Source organism: Gracilinanus agilis, chromosome 4, assembly GCF_016433145.1.
Source record: "Gracilinanus agilis isolate LMUSP501 chromosome 4, AgileGrace, whole genome shotgun sequence".
NCBI classification, from domain to species: domain Eukaryota; kingdom Metazoa; phylum Chordata; class Mammalia; order Didelphimorphia; family Didelphidae; genus Gracilinanus; species Gracilinanus agilis.
Genome location: NC_058133.1, coordinates 321412643 through 321430163, shown reverse-complemented (window position 1 = coordinate 321430163; position 17521 = coordinate 321412643). Strand labels below are relative to the sequence as shown.

The window sequence follows — 17521 nt, the reverse complement described above, 5'->3', positions numbered from 1 at the left end:
ATCTTCCCATAAAAATTATACATGTATATACACATGCAGTCCTCACCTCTTTACTGAACTCTAGTCACACACATCACTAATGTCCTGCTAAATATCTCCTAGCTGACCTTTGGCATCTAAAACTCAGCACATTCAAAATAGCATGATCCAAAGAAAAGTGCAATACCTTTGCACTCAAAGGTCTTAGCTTTGAATCCTAACTATACTACTCACTCTCTCTGTGTGACCTTGTTCAGGTCATTTAAAATGAAGTAGTTGGATGAGAGGATGGATTAAGTATAAAAAGAATTCAATAAAAAGATTTTTATAATGGAAAAATATGCTAATCTCAAATATGAAGGGTTTACTTTTGTTTTACAGATAAGAACACAAAAGAGATGTGCTTGATTATGACAAATTAAAAATAATGTACAGAAAAATAATATAATCAAAATACAAAAATATATTAGGAAAATATTTTGTAAATATGGCAAAAAAATTTGAGGATGTTTTTCACAGCTTCTTTCCAGTTTAACTATGAACAACACCTTGTACAGAACCTGTTTGTACTCTCTATACAAGGTATGAAAATTGTGCCACCAAGGCATTATTGGGACAGAGATTTTTAGCCTTCACTGTATACACACCACATACATACACATACATAGACACATACGCATGCACACATACACTATTGTTTCAAGGACTTTTTTCTATAATTAAAAATATGAACTTATGAGAAATAATAGTTGAGTATCATCTCTTTGCACCCTAGTCATTTATTTAATTAACCTACACCTAATTATAAATATGGCATTTGCTATTATTCTGCAGACCCTTTGAGACTAGGGATATACTTCTTTAGTTTCTCATAGGTCATAATTTTTTTTATCAATAAGGAAAAACAAACAAATAAAAGACTGTTAAAAGTCTGGTCCTAAGTACTTTTCAAGTATTTTTGAATTATCTACATTCCAAGGTGTTTAAAAAAAATAAACAAAATGGAAGGAAGAAACATATTTTTAAAAATATTTACATCAACACTTTATGGCCAAAAATTATAAACAAAGTAGGTGCCCATTAAGTAGCGAACAACTAAACCAATTGTGATATGTAAAATATTATTCTACCATAATAAGTCACAAAGACAGAATTCAGAGAAATGTATATAAGATTATATGAAGCAAAGTAAGCAGAACCAAGAAAACAATTTGTGAAGATGTGAATTAGACAATAATTAGATATTTCTAAATTGGTTGAATAGCTAGATTCAAAAAACATCTATTAATGACTCACTATCAGCCTTGTGGAAAATGTCCAATGTAGTTTCTCAAGGATTTGGGTTTGGTTCTGTGCAATTTAATAATTTTATCAATGACTTGGAAAAAAAAGGCATTGATGGCAAACTTATCAGGTATGCAGGTAACTCAATGCTGGTTGGAATAGCTAATACAGTGAATAATAATCAGGGTCCAAAAGTATCTTGACATGCTAGCATATTGGGTTGAATCTAATAAGATGAAATTTCCTTCACAAGTATAAGATAGGGGAAGCATGGATAGAGAGCAGACATTTTGAAAACAAAATGGGTATTTTAATGGGCTGTAACTTTTGTATGAGTCGAAAGTGTGATATGTCAGCCAAAAAAGCTATTGAAACTTTGGGGTGCATTAAGGCATGCATAGTTCTCAGTAATAAAGAAATAATAATCCCACTCCAAATGGTCAGATGAGGTTCAATTCAAAGCATTGAGAAGAGATGATGCAGGAGAATACAAGAAATTTGTATTCAAGAATTTGAAGGGCTGTCAGGTAGAGGCAGGATTGGACTTGTCCAATTTGATTCTAGGTGGAAGGGAGAGCTGTCCAAAAATGTATGGGGCTACTCATCCTCGGAGGTTTTCAAGCAGAGCCCATATAATCACTTGACAGGTATATTTTAGTTGGAATGTCTCTGTGTACATGTTTCAATAATTGGGTGCTGAGGTCCTTTTCAAATCTCAAATTTGTGATTCTTTTATTTACATAATGATCTCAATAAAAGAAAAGGCACCTTTGGTTAGTTAGTTATAACAAATAGTTTTTAATAAATATTACCTCATTTTATCCTAACAACAGTGGAACATGGGTGCTATTATTATTTCTATTTTATAGATGAGGAAACTGAGACTAAGATAAAGTGACTTGTCCAAGGTCACACAAATAATAAATGTCTTAGGCTGGCTTTGAACTCAAGTCTTCCTGATTGTACTTTGCTACCTTTTACAGTAGTGAATAAAAAGTCCACAAAAGAAGGGAAGTCCTGAGTTCAAATTCTTACTATAACATATTATTGGCTATGTGTCTTTGAGAAAGTTGCCTAACCTCTTAGTGCTCCACCTAACTCTCTAAGAATTATAAATTGCCAAGTAAATACAATTAACATTGTTAGAGGGGATTTTCTCACCGATAATTCTTTACACTAATGAAATCATGGGTCTCCTTAAAAAAAAATGGAAAAGAAAACACTAAAAGAACTTGAACTTTGATTATTGAAAAAAACAACAGATTTTGGAAGAATGTCAGTGATACATGATTCTCTTTTTTTTGCCAAAATTTGTATACTCTAATTGTAGATTAAAGTTTGTGTTGTTAGTTAGACATCAATCAAGGCAAAAAGCAAACAAAAAACCAGTATTTGCCTTCAAAGAGCCTATATTCCAAAGCGGGGGAAAAACACGTATATAAAACAGTAAAGAAAAGAGATAGAAGGTAACCTTAAGGGGAGAAAACCCTTCCAACTACAAAATGCCCCCTGAAGAAGGTAGCACACCTGAACAAAGTCTTAAAGAAAGTCACAAATTCTAAGAGGTAAAGCTAAGGAGAAAACATGCCTGGCACAAAGAATATTCTTTGTAACAACTACACTTCCTAGTGTAGAAAGTTGGGGGAAGAGTGAGATAAACACTGGGAAGTTATTATTAGTGTTTTTCTTTAAAAAGTCATAAAACATAAAATTAGTGTCCCCTACTCTTCTTCCATGATATTCACTGCCTCAAAATATTCTAGCTCTAGTCCAAATTAGAGAAAGCTTAAATGGCACACTTTCAAGTATAAATCTTGACTCACGTCACACCCTAATGTTCTTTATTATTCAAACTAAGATATATTTTACTATGACTTCTAGCACAGTGGTGGGCACAAAGGAGACATCCAAAATAGACTGCATCATGAGTTCAATGGAGTAATAAAATTTTAATTACTACTGGATGCTCATTAAATACCCAGTAGTAATTAAGGTATTACAGAAGAACTTTGATTAATTTAAGACTGCTTGGGGAATGGACTGTTCCTACTAAATTAATTTTCTGGTTACCTAAGAGTTAAACATATGCTCTTTTTGTTTGAACCTTACCATGAAAATGTTTTTCTAAAATGTCCCTTTCCTGATTTAGTAATGTATCCTAAATATAATTTAGGTTTTTTTGATAGTTGATAATTCTCCAGTGCTAGAGGGTCATGATTTTGAATCACAATTATGTCATCCAATATTGTTGCTGTATGAGTATAAAAGGGAGAACTGCATCTGTATTAACACACACATGTGTGCTTAAGTGTATATATGACATCAACTTGGTTTGTATCCATTTGTTTTTCTGCTCAATATTATAGCATCATTAAAAATTCTGGTTAAGAGAAGCAAGGTAGTTTAGTGGTTAGAAAGAGTAAGGAAAACCTGGGTTTTCCTTCACCACATAATGTCTGTATGACCCTGGGTAAGTCACTTAGCTTCTCTGGGGTCCAGGCAATTCTAAAATTGTAAGTTACAGAGAAGGTGCTGATCTTTTTCAAGAAGGAATTTCTTCCCCAGGCTTCCTACACTAGAAATTACAGGTATAGTTTTTTGCTTTTTTAAAAATTCCAATTAATATTGAGTTTAAGTTAATTGAAATGTCAGAAAACCTACTGGAGGACATCTTCTAATGATTATCCTAATAAACATAATTAAGCAGAAAGAAAGCTTCCAGTGTACACAGGAATGTCATGAATGAGAAAGAAAAGACACCAACCTATACAAAAACAAGGGGAAGGGAAAAAAGCATATGCTAAGCACTTTGCTTAAGTGCTTTACAAATATTATCTCATTTGATCCTCACAACAACCCTGAGAAATAGGTGCTATTATTATTATTCCCATTTTACAGTTGAGGAAACTGAGGCAGAGAGGTTAATTGATGCTGGAGTAGAAGTCAAGTCTTTCTATCTCCAGGCCCAGCACACTATATATTATGCCATTCAACTTGATTAAAAAATTGCCAACAAGCCAAACCAAAATATGCCAACATTAAAGTTTTATTTAGCATTTTCCTGGTCTCCTCCTCTGTTGGAGAACAGTTTATGATCACTGAAAATACTGCACAATTTCCCAAATGGAATTAATTTAGCCTACTTTCCTTCTCTGTTCATTTCTGGGTTCAACTCATCATCCACAGTGCCTATTGGAGGTATGTATTAAGGGACAAAGGCACAAGTTGTCTAACCAAAAGCATATCAATGTGTACACTTGTGTATGTATACTACTAAATGGATCCCCTTTGGGTGTCTGTGCTAATTACATTGAGTCCCAGAATGTCATCCAAAAGGAGAAGCGTGTGGAGAATTTTGCCACTGGTCAGGAGTTAACCCTCCCCACTCATTTTTTCTTTTACTTCTGCACAGGCTATCTCTTTAACAACAGTAAATATCTCTGAGAATTAAGTGCTTGATCTTAATAAGATAATCACTATACACAATTATCTCTATGATTAGCATCTACCAAGAAATTTTTCATGAAGTTAAAATACTCATGGGAGAGGACATGTTAAGTGATGGCATATGGCTCCTACTCAAAGGAACACTACAATCTCCAAAACATCAAAACAGGGTTATCCAAAACATAAGGAAAAAACATATAGTTAGTATATGTAGGCCAGATGAAGAGCTCATGATGAAAAAGGGGATAAAGATCACAGAAGATAAAATGAACAATTTTGATTACATAAAAATCAATTTGTTCACACCAAGGAAACCAATGCAGCTAAAATTAAAAGAGAAACTAGCAATATGGAATAGGATATTTGCAATAAATTTTTCTAATAAAAGATTCATTTCCAAGATACATAGTGAACTGATTCACATTTATAATAATAAGAGCCATTCATTAATTGACAAATTGTCCAAGAATATAAACAGGCAGTTCTCAGAAGAAGACATCCAAGACAACAAAAGCTATATATTAAAAAAAACTCCAAATCATTAATGATTAAAGAACATGAGATTAATAATTAATTATTAATTAATTAACAATTAATTAATTACTAATAAATAACTGAGATTCTATATCACAGTCATCGGTTTTGACAAAGAACACCAAAAAAAAAAAAAAAGGAAAATGACAAGTGTTAAAAGAGTTGCAGATTGGTTTAGCTATTCCAAAAAATTGGAATTAAAATTTTTAAAAAGTCACTAAATAGTACATACTGTTTGACTCAGGGATGCCTATATTTGACTTTTACTATAAAAAGATCAATAATAATCTTAATAAGAAGAAGAAGGAGGAAAATAATCCATATGTATACAAAAACATTTATAGCCTCAGCTCGTTATGTAGTAGCTATGCCCTGGAAACTAAGGAAGTGACATATCAACTGAGGAATAGCTGAATAAATCATGGTATGTGAATGTAATGGAATATATCATGCTATGAAAAATGATTAAAGAAATGGCTTCAGAGAAACCTGAGATGACTTGTATGAGCTGATGCAGAATAAAGTCTGCAGCAGCAAGAGAACAATTTGTAGAATAAGAACAATATTATAAATAAAAACAGTTTTAAGGGACATAAGATCGTTGATCAATGTAATGACCATAACATGATCAGAAGACTGATGGCGAAAACTGTGAACCCACCTTATGATGAAGATATTCAAAATGGAGAGTGAGACATACATTTTTAGACATGCTCAATGTAAGAATTTGTTTTGCTTGACTATGTATATTTGTTACAAGAGTTTTATTTTACTTTTTAAATGGGGAAAGACATAAGGGAAAGAAAATAAATGCTTGATATAAAAATAAAATAGAAAAATATTTAAAGGAAGTAGGCTATAATACATTAGCAACAATGCTTTTCCTTTTAGAAATGGCATAAATGACATCGTAAGGCTACACATGATCAGAAATGGCATAGATATGTATTCACCTGCTAAACTTCTCAAGGTCCTAAAGTAACTCTCTAAAATTATAGAATATAGAGAAATTGCCAATTTGCACTGGAAAAGGGTGAAAAGCTTCTTTCAATGATGAAATCATATGTCCAGATAATGAGCAGAATAAGAAAGAATGAGGGAGAACATATAGACAAACCAAGTATTACACTGGCATCCTAAAAATATTAGAACATCTCCAGAGCATTAAACATATACTCTAATGGAGGAATTACTTAACAATAATAATAATAAGATAATCATATACCAATAATATTAAAGTAATAATAATAGCTGACTTTTATATAGTGCTCTAAAATTTGCAAAGTACTTTATAAATATTATCATTATTTGATCTTCCCAACAACCCTAAGAGGTTGATACAATTCTTTTCATCATTTTACACAGAGGTTAAGTGATTTGCTCAGATCTAGTAAGTGTCTGGAGGCTAAATTTGAACCCAAGTCTTCCTCTAGACCAGCGATTCCCAAAGTGAGTGCCACCGCCCCCTGGTGAGTGCTGCAGCAATCCAGGGGAGCAGTGATGGCCACAGGTGCATTTATCTTTCCTATTAATTGCTATTAAAATTTTTTTTAAAATTAATTTCCAGGGGGCTAAGTAATATTTTTTCTGGAAAAGGGGCAGTAGGCCAAAAAAGTTTGGGAACCACTGCTCTAGACCTCCAATTTTCTATTTACTTCACCACCAGCTGCCTATAGAAGGAGAAGGACTAAAGTTATAGAGGAATAGAAGAGAGAAGATATGTCATGATCTGCACTGGTAGAAGAATGATATCACAGGTCTATGGAAGTATTCAAGGTATAAAAACTAGTATATTATTGTTGATAGTAACTACATCAGTATTTATCACATAAAATTTAACTAGCCTTGGCCAGGAAAGCTACCTCTATACATGCAAGTGCCAATCCTCTGACTTCAAAGTTATTAAATCCAAGAAAGAAGAGAGCTTTTCCAATATCCATTTTGCTGGCAAAGAGTGGGGAAGGGAGGAGGTCAACATTAACTACAGGAAATTGAAACAACACAATGAAGTGGCTCTCTACATACAGATCTAGGATCTCTTGATGGTATAATATGCCCAGTACCTGGCATATAATAGGTGCTTAATAAAATTGCTTACTGATAGACTGATTAACTGAATCCTGCTCTGAGAGCACCATGGCAATAGTGAGGGATACTTCCCAGCAAGTTCCTGCTGTTAACACCTGTGTTCCCACCAACCCAAGAAGCGATCAACTTCCAAAAGACCCAGGGGTACAGAGAGCCCTCAGACAACCAATCTAGTTCTAGGTTATTTCTGATAGGTTCAAATCAATTCCCAAATAAGCCTTTAGTATTCTCATACCAAAGCTGATTTAGGAGACTGTCCTAGAGGAAAACCAATGATGTGGTAATGCATCATTTGGCTAGTTTTTACCCTTTTGGTATTAAGCACCTAATAAGTCTAAAAGGAAGGTTCTCTCAAACTCTGAGGAATTAATCAAATTCACAAAGGAGCAACAGAATCTTTTTTTTTAATTATTACATATTATAACTATTTCTACTGTAACTATTACTATAAATAAAGGACTGATTGTTACCCACCGGGGGGACATATTAGGAGAATAAATTCAAACCAAAAATCTAACATTGTCCATAAATTCCTTTTGCAAACTGAATGAGCTATTCACAGCAGGCTTCCTGCTTCCCTAGGTGATGATGCATTATGATCCGCCAAAAGTACTGAACAGAAAGGTTCAATGACAAGTCCCTGAGCTTCATTTGGAAGGTAAACAAAAAACAACTGTGTAGCTAGGAGTGTTTCCTCCTCCCAAAAATTTTAATTAGTGCTCAGCATGACCCAGAAAGAGTAGAGGCAAACATTATAAAGTCTATAACTTAGGGGTTCCAAAGCCATTTTCCACTTGACATTAGTCAACCAAAATGTAAAATGAATCACATAAAAGCTAATTCATAAAAGCACTCTGTAATTTGGATCAATAAAAGTTGGCTCATATTTTTAACTAAATTATTCTACTATCAAAATTGAAGTCAGAAGAAAGTAGGTCCTTAGAGATAATTTATAAATGAGAAAAAAAATTCATCTGCAATTAGAATTTAGAAGTCCAGTTTGATGAAGGTTTAGCAGCTGAACAAATAATCCCTTCAACACCTTTAAAAACTTGGCTTTGTCCAGTAAACTTCACTTCAGAAAGCAATTATTAATTTTCAGTTACAAAAGGTGAAATTGAACTATTACTTTGCAACTATTGTACAAAATCTCTTTTAATACAAATTTTTACACAACTTTAAACAGCAAAAATAAATATATTTAAAACTACTTACAATATAAAATGATTTTATATGTATACTATATACACATTATTATTATTATTACTCCTTTTGTGTTTTCCTTCAGATTTTGTCATTGTATCTCTGATATCTAGCATACTATGTTGCACACAGTAGGTGCTTTATATATGTTTGTTAAACTGAATTACTGAAAGACATGTTTCAGGATGACTTGGAAATTAACAAAAACAACTCTGCAGAATCAATACTGTTTTCTTTTGCCCAAAATCTTAATATTTGAACAACAAAGAACCACAAATCCAGAACTATAATGGATCTCAAAGGTCATCTAGTCCAACTCCTTCAATTTACATATTAGGATACTAAGATCCAAAGAGCCTAAATCAAGATCAGACAGATAATGAAGTATAAGCTATATCTGAACCCAAGTTCTCTGATTCCAGAATCCTTTCCATTATACCTAATGCTTTTAAAAGAAAAAAAAATCATAGTATGTATGCTATTCTTCTGGGCCTGCTTTATTCCTCACAAGTTAAGTCATAAATTTTTTCCCATGCTATCAGTTGTTAAACCTGTTCTTGCCCCATCCCCTTATCCAAACAGGAAAGTATTCATATCATTCACTCATATTTTATGACTGATTGATAGCATTTTATGTGAATGAGTTTCAAAGTATAGATTAAACCAGAATGTATATTTTAAGCTCTCCCTCTTATTTATAAAACAACCATTCTTTTTTTTTTTTTTAATCCTTACCTTTTGTCTCAGTATCAGTTTTAAGAATCAGCATTAAGTGACTTTTCCAAGGTCACACAGCTAGGAAGTTGTTTCAGGCCAGATTTGAACCCAGGTCCTCCCAACTCCAGAACTGGCATTCTATCCACTGTGCTACCTAGCTGCCCCTAAAATAACCATCCTTGAGGCTTCTTCACAGTATGGAGATGGCCCCTGGGGTCTTTTGGGTCCTACCAAGCTGGAAAAGATCCAAGTATAAGACAAGTGGTGGACTGAATACATGTCTTGTCTAAAGAACAAACTACTTAAGTTGGCAAGGCATATCACCACAGTTGATGAATTTGGGGGCTATAAAAATTCTCAAAGATCATCTTCTTATAGCCAAGGGCTGACGTCTACCTGCCACACTAGTAAATCACAGGTACTTGATATATCGAGGTATAGCTATGGATAGCTAGAAACAGTGTAAATAGAGTGTTGAGACTAAAGTCAAGAAGATATTTTTCTGAGTTCAAATCTGGCCTCAGATACTTATTGGCTGTGTGACCTTGGGCAAGATAGCTAGCCCAGCTTGTCTTAGTTTTCTTATATGTCAAATGAGCTGGAGAAGGAAAGGACAAACCACTCTAATATTTTTCTCCCTAGGGAAATCCCTATAATTCCTATTTTTTCCAGCATAATTGATGTTAGTATTTAGAAGTAAATGTTTATATCAACCAATCTAGAAAACGCCTCTGTGCCTACTCATCACTTCTACCTTGGATTGTGAAGTTTCTTCCAAAGAAATGTGTCCTTGTGACGTGTCCTCTTTATTAAGAGAAGTATTAGTTTACACAGCTTAATAATGAGTACCAGGAGCAGAGAACATAAGAGCGCAGGTTTCAAAGTTAAATGGGACCTTAGAATCATCTGGGCCAATCTCCTCACTTTACAGATCAGTCTAATGAGGTCAGAAAGGCTAAGTGATTTAGTGAAGGTCCCTCAGATAACAAGCCTCCAAGCCAGGTGACAACCCCAGGTCTTGTGACTACACATCCAGTGCTTTCCACACTCCAAGGATTCATCTCCTCTACTTCCCTGACAGTCTTTTGCTTTTCTACCCTGACCATCCCACCCATCGGCATCTAGTAAAGTGTTTCATATAAACCCAAGAAATTATTATTGAATGACTATTATTGAAGCTGTCCCTTCTCTTTAATTAAAAAAAAAAGCATATTAATATATTACCTTTCCAAATATTTTAGGGCCTCCATTTTCTGGGGAGAACTGAGGCTTTCGCTTTCTCAGACAGATCTACTCTAGTACTGTTTATACGTCACTTACATGTTCTATGGAAGAGAAGGAAAAATTATTTACTAAGTACAATATTATTTCATTTGATCCTTATGACAATGCTGAGGTAGGTGTTATTATTATCCCCTGTTATAATTAAAGAAACTGAGATAGACAGAGGTTAAGTGACTTGCCCAGGGTCCTACTGCTTGAAAGTAAACACCAGATCTTCTTGCTTCTGGGACCAGCACAAGATTAACACATAAATGAATTTCCATTTATTAGGTGATACCAACATTCAGTTGTATAATATATATAATTTTCAAATACATACAATATCACAGAATATTATTTCATAGTGAAATAGGCACTATCATTAGAAAGATTATATGTATATATGTGCATATACACAATGGCACATTGTATAAGTTGTAACTGTAATTGTATGTTGTTATATGTATGTGTATATAGACACATTTATCTACACATATATTTACATACACACATACACATATACACACACACACATATCACAATAAACAATTACAGTTACAACTTATCATCTAGCTAACTCTATTCTGGACTGTCTGTATAGGTGTCACATATCCTATCCCCTTGATTATAAATTTCAGGAAAGCAAGTGCCAAGTTTTATTTATCCTACTCTCCCATTCTGACTCTCCCTCTTCCCTCACCCCAGTTCAATATGGTGCTGAATACCTGTTCAATTGAAGTGAATTAAATTCATTTCCCTAGGGTGAGTCACCTCTCTTCAATTCAAATTAGGACAAATAATAAGAACAAAAATATTTCCATATGGATATGTATATGTATATATCTGCATATACTATACACAAATGTATTATATCTATATATAAACTCTCACAATAGCTCTTTGTAATTTACAATTGCCCTCTCAGAACAATAATCCTTGAGGTTTATTGTACAAATATTATCTTACATTTTACCCAACTGAGGCTCAGGGTGATGAAAGGACTTGCTGCAGGTCAAATGAATTAGAACAAAACACCAGAATTTTAACTTGTAATCACTATTCAAATCTGGTTAACCTAAAGTCCTTTTAGTTTTTCTTATTCTGTCCCAAATTGTGATATTATCAGTGTGGGGGATTCTTAGTAAGAGAAAATCCTTCTAACAACATAGATAAGAAATTCATCTTTAGTTTAATCAAGATTGTCTGGGGGCATTGAAAGATTGGTTATCTTGCCCAAAGCCACAAAGCTAGTATGAGTCAGTGGCAAAATTTGAAACTAGGGCTTCTTGACACCAAGACAGACTCTATCCACCAAGCTATACCTCTCCTCTTTTTAAGCAGCCCCTGATGAATTACTTCCTTGGCTCAGTCTAGTTCTAATCCTTTTCCCAACTCAGCTGTTTAAGTTTCAGCCAGAGCCACAGTTTTGCAGAGCAAACTATTTATTCTCCCGTATCCCAGGCAGAGTTGGATCAAGTCACTTTTGTTCATCCAGGGCAACTAAGACTGATATCATGTGCTATTTTCAGGAAAGAACAGAAACCTCTAGGTTTCTAATACTATGAATGAAATTGTGCCCATGACCACTACATTTATTTGAGGAGAAATTGGGCTTTATTTCCCAGTTTTAATAACTAGCAGGATTGCAGTAAAAACCCTATTAACTTTTCCCCAGCCATCTATTAGGTAACTTAAATGAAGTTTACAAACATCTCATTATTTCTTGGAATAATTATTAATTTTTTATGTGGGCATAAACTGCAAAATCACTAAAAACATTAGTATTGTATTATTACAGAAAAAGTGGACTACTGGTTAACAGGAGGGGATATTACAGTTAGGGAGACTCAATGAATGTCTATTGTTTGAAACCTGAAAAGATTCAGTGTTTACACAGAAGTCTATTGAAATGGATAATTAGTTTTCATTAGCTGTAAGTATGCAACTGCTGAGTATTTCTAACAGTTCAAGCCAAGCTCTGTCAGAATACCTGTAAGGCATTATATTGAACAGAACACAGATGCCACAGAGTTAAATGCTAAAGAAAAGAAATAAATGTACTTTAGGACCAGTCTACACAAAATAATGGGGATTATTCAGGAAATTATCCAGATCCACTTAATTCACAGGGAAGAAAAGACTCAGTGTGGACAAGAGAGTTGCCCTTAAGCATTGAAAGGGATGTAATGCGGAAGAGTAAGATTAGACTCTTTAGCCTCAGTGGGAAGAACAAGGGCCAATGAGTGAAAGTTGCAAAGCAAGATTAGGCTTGATATGAGGAAAAACTTAACCATCAGAAAGGGAGGCAGTGGGTTCTACCCTACAGGTAGTCCTGCAAGTAAGGATAATCAAGTATCTGGTAGTGGGAATTCTTTGGAGGGTATGAGTTGGCTAGACCAGTGACTCTCAAAGTGTAGTCCAGGGACCACCGAAGGTTCCCAAGACTCCTTCCTTTCAGGAAGTCGACTAGTTCAAAACTATTTTCACAAAACTAAGATATTTTCATTCCTATTACAATAAGTACTGGCAAGATATACCCATGGAAACAAACAAAAGCTCTGAAGGAGGGATTCTCAATTTTTAAGTTTTAAGGATACATTTAAATGAGCACTTCCATTCCTGACAAACTGTCTTCCCAGAAACATGATTTGTAACTTAATGGGGAAATACATAGCAGGTAGATATGACTAAGCAGCAACAATGATAGAAAAATACACAAACCTCAACTATCACCAGTCTGAGTGTTCAGCACTACCCAGCCAAAATGATAACTTCCCACCAATTGTTGGCAAATGCCTCAGGCCTTTGGGATTGGTTTTTCTTATAATTAATACATGCACTATTTTATTCCAGCAATCTCTTCAGGAAAAAATCTATTGTAAAACTATGCCATCCAAATATAAGTCAAAAAACTAGTGAGACCTCAGCAGGGGCAATTAATTCTGCATTTCTTTAGACATATTAAGACTCTTGAATTAACCAAGCATTTATTAATATTAGGATATACTTATAAACTTAATATGAACTTTAACTGCATCCAGGAAATTTAATCACATTAGCTCTGATACAAATTACACTAGCACTATGAAATATCAACTATTTTTTTCTTTAAGGAAAATCTCTAGCTGTTTAAATGAGACCTGCTCTTCCTACTTCCTTATCCCAAGGTTAAAACATGAAGTAACATCTATCCCCAAATAGATACAACAACTTAAAAAAAATAGGGCATGTGTTCAAACCTCATTTCTATTACTTAATACCTGGGTAAGTTTGGGTAAATTGTTTCATATCTCTAGGGTTGTCTCCTCATCTGTAAAATGAAGAAAGTTGACTCCAAGTCTTCTCCCAGCCTTACATTTATGATCCTATGGGTGTGGAATGCTGCTAACAGACAGATAGGGTTAATGTATAGGTAAGTTTCCCTGAATTGTCTTTTTTTTCTTTTTCTTCTTTGTTACATGGGATCACTTTGAGCAGGGGAGGCAGAAGAGATATTTGGAAATAAAGATATTATTAAAACCACATTACATCAATTTTTTTTATCTTAGCTCTGCTACTTATCTGCTATGTGACCTTGGGAATGTCACTGTACTTCCCCGACATTCTATTTCCTTATTTGTAAAATGATTCAGCTGAATTAGAGCAGAGATCTTTAACCTTTTTATGTGTGTCAGTTGGAGGTTAGTGAGAATCAAGAAGATGACTTGTTTTCCCTTCCAATTTCACAAATCCCTTGAAACCTACCCAGAGATCCCTGGGATTCCTGGACATCAGGATAAAAACCTCTAGACTAGATAGCCTTTGAGATCCCTTCTAACTCTAAATCCTAAGGTACCAAGAGCATTAATGTCCATGATATAACATGATCAGAGATAAATCAAGCAAGAATACGTACCTCAAACAAATACTTATTACATCATTAGGTATCACTAAAGGGAGGGACTATTTTAATGGGTGACCATTAAAAATCTGACAGGGCAGGAAAAACCTGGTTTGTATCTCTTCATGCCCAGGCAAAACTATAGAAATATATTGGGGGTGGGGGAATGGAACAGAAGGGAGGAGGTGCTTTCCATTTAAACATGTTTCCTTTAGGAACTAAGTTTTTAAAAACCAAACAATGGACTTGTCATAGACAATGAAAAAGTGATTTAAAAGCCCAATTTTAAAGGAGAACACCGTAGAAAAGAAAATTCTCTCCCTTTAACCCCTATTCCTGAGCCTGTGATGTAATGGGGGAAAAAACCTCTGGATTTCGGATCAGGAGACCTGGGTTGGAATCTTGCCTAGGCTACTTGCTACTTTCTACTTTAGTGTGACCTTAAGCAAGTCAGTTCAACTCTATGATATGGTTCCAGCTCTGAATCTAGATTCTAGAACACTGGATGGGAGGCATCTGTACCTTCCCCTTTGGAGGGAATGGTGGATTCCGTCAGAAAACCTGTGTTCAAATCTCTCCTCTGTCTCTTCCTTTTATGAATCTTGGTTTCCTCATCTGCCTGACTCATAGTGCCTTAATAAATGTTTGATAATTGATCTATAAACCGGTTCGGGTTAGGTCTAGTTTTAAATCGATGATAATGATAATCAGGTAGGAAAATGAGGTCTCAGAGGTCCTGAAGACCCAGGGAAGCATCTGTATCTTCTCTAGTGGAAAAAAAGTGTTAGATTTGAAGCCAAAACTCGGATAGCCCTGCCATTCTCTACCTATGTAGAAAATGTACTTTGGACCAGTCACCTAACCTTTTTAAATTCCTTTTCTTCATGTATGAAAGGAAGGAGTTGGACTAGGTGATCTCTGAGATATCCTTTTGCTTTAAATCTAAGATCCTATGGGTGGGTAGGGGAGAAGGGAGGCGACCTCTGTACCCTTTCTAAAGGAAGAAGTCCTGGATTTGGAATTAGGGAACCGGGAGTTCAAATACTGACTTTCCTTGACTCCCTGGGAGACCTTGGGCAAGTCATTTCCTTTCATCGGGTCTCTTGTTTCCTCACCTTTAAACTAAGGTGAAAAGGTGACCCCTGAGGTCCCTCCCAGCTCTAGATTTAGGTCCTTTCTCCTAGAACATGCCCGCGGGAGGTGGAGAGGAGGGGGTTTGAAAGGAGGAGCTGCCAAGTTCCCATCTCCCCTTTCTCATTTGCAAAGTTTGACTCCCGCCCCCAGGAGGCTTGGATAGAGCCTCATCCCGGCCAGAGGGCAGCCACGGTCTCAGGTCCCCAATCCAGTCAAAGCTTCTCCCTCCTCACCCCCTCCGGCGCCCCTGCCTCCTTCACTCACCGCCACAAAGCCTGAGGAAGAGGCGATGAACACTCGGATGACCATCGTCTCACTTCATCCGCTGCCCCTTACCCAAGAGGAGACGGAGGGCGGAGAGGTGAGGGGTGGTGAGAGGAGGAGGAGAGCTGGACAGTCCCCGCTGGACCTCCAGTGACTCTGCGCCTGGCTGGGGGGCGGAGGAGTGGGGGGGGGGGGGCGGTGCTCCAACGGGAGGCGCGAGCGCGGGCTGAGGATGCAAAGCGGAGCGAGTGCAGCAGCTTGATGTCTCGGAGGACTACGAGGATCTGGCTTCGACCAGCGCCAGCCGGGAGATAAAAGCCCAGCGCTAGCCCAGCAGCCAGCCAGCCTAGAAAGATACGAAGGAGGGGAGGGGGGAGGTGAGGGAAGAGGAGAGCCGCAAGGGCTGGTGGGACTTGTAGTTTGGCCCGTTCCCCGAAGGGAGCTGGGGCGGGAGGTTTTGGCCATAGTTGACTGAGAGGTGTAGAAATTGAGTTCAGAAGAGAACCAAGAGAACTTTACTTGGTAGTCTGCTCCTATCTTTTGCAGATGATAAAACTGAGCCCGAAAGGGGAAGATATCCCTGAATTCCTTAAGCCTCAGTTTCCTCCTCTGTAAAACCGGGGAGGTTGGGGGGGAGGGGAGGAGAGTCGACTGCAAGGCCTCTAAGGTCTATTACAGTTTCGGATCTGTGATCTTCAAAGTGACTCGCCCAAGGTTGCATTGGTAGCAAGTGAAAGAAAGACCTTGAATTTAAACCCTAGTCCTCCAGAATCCAAATCTGACACTCTTTTAACACTCTCATCCGTTCTCAGTTCTCACCGGGAAAGTCACCTATGAAATTTTTAAAAAAAGAAAGGTGGGGGTTAGAAAAGCAAAACAAAGCACCAAGTGTGGAGTCCTTGCGTGGGTGGACTTGCATACTAGGACCCCACCTGGAAAATTCTCTCCTGAGTCCACCAAACAGATGCTTCCTGGAGGGAGGGTGGGGCAGAGCCTCTAAGTGTTGGACTTAGTTTTTATATGAGTTGTTCTGTAACTGATTAAGATTTATGAGATATTTTTGCTGAAGGTTGGAAATGCAACCAATTTTTAAAATAGGAAAATTGTAATAGAAGAAAAATTGGGACAGTTTTACTTAATTGCACCTAATTTCTATAGTTGAGGCTTTTAGTGTGGCTTTTTTTTTTGTTTATTTTCCAGCACATTTCCAAAAGGGAGTTATTGAGTCGATGCCCTTTGTACAACAATGTATCCATGATCTCAATTGTGCAAAAAAGCAATTAATCCATGCCTGGCTACCTTGTAAGACTCTTCTATGTCCTCTCATAAATCTTTCTCAGGGGGTCTACTCAACGTTCTGGAGGCCATCTTTGAATTCATTGAAATGAAAACATTGCATGGATACCAGGGGAACAAGCAGAATGTCCATTTATTATGCCCATTCCCCCCATGTACCCAATCCATCTTCTTTTGTTAAAGATGTATGACATTTATATTGTTGTTAATAGTTTAGGCATATTCTATAACAAACAAAAAATACAAGTTTCTTCTTCTGTGTTGGGAATGGACTATTTTCTACCTGTATTTACTTTCTTATTTCAGTGGGGAAGGTTAACCCAATTGTTATTTAATTACAGAATTTGCACAATTGAGACAGAGAGAGAGAGAGAGAAAGAGAGAGAGAGAGAGAGAGAGAGAGAGAGAGAGAGAGAGAGAGAGAGAGAGAGA

General features: G+C 36.2%; 1 protein-coding gene across 1 annotated transcript in view; it reads right to left on the bottom strand.

Moving 5' to 3' along the window:
* SH3BGRL2 (SH3 domain binding glutamate rich protein like 2) overlaps positions 1–15927 on the bottom strand; it is a 90691-nt gene extending 74764 nt beyond the window's left edge. The window contains exon 1 of the mRNA XM_044676225.1: positions 15794–15927. Coding sequence (XP_044532160.1) covers positions 15794–15838 — 45 coding nt within the window. The 5' untranslated portion in view covers positions 15839–15927. The remainder of the gene's footprint in view (positions 1–15793) is intronic.
* Positions 15928–17521: the final 1594 nt, after the last annotated feature.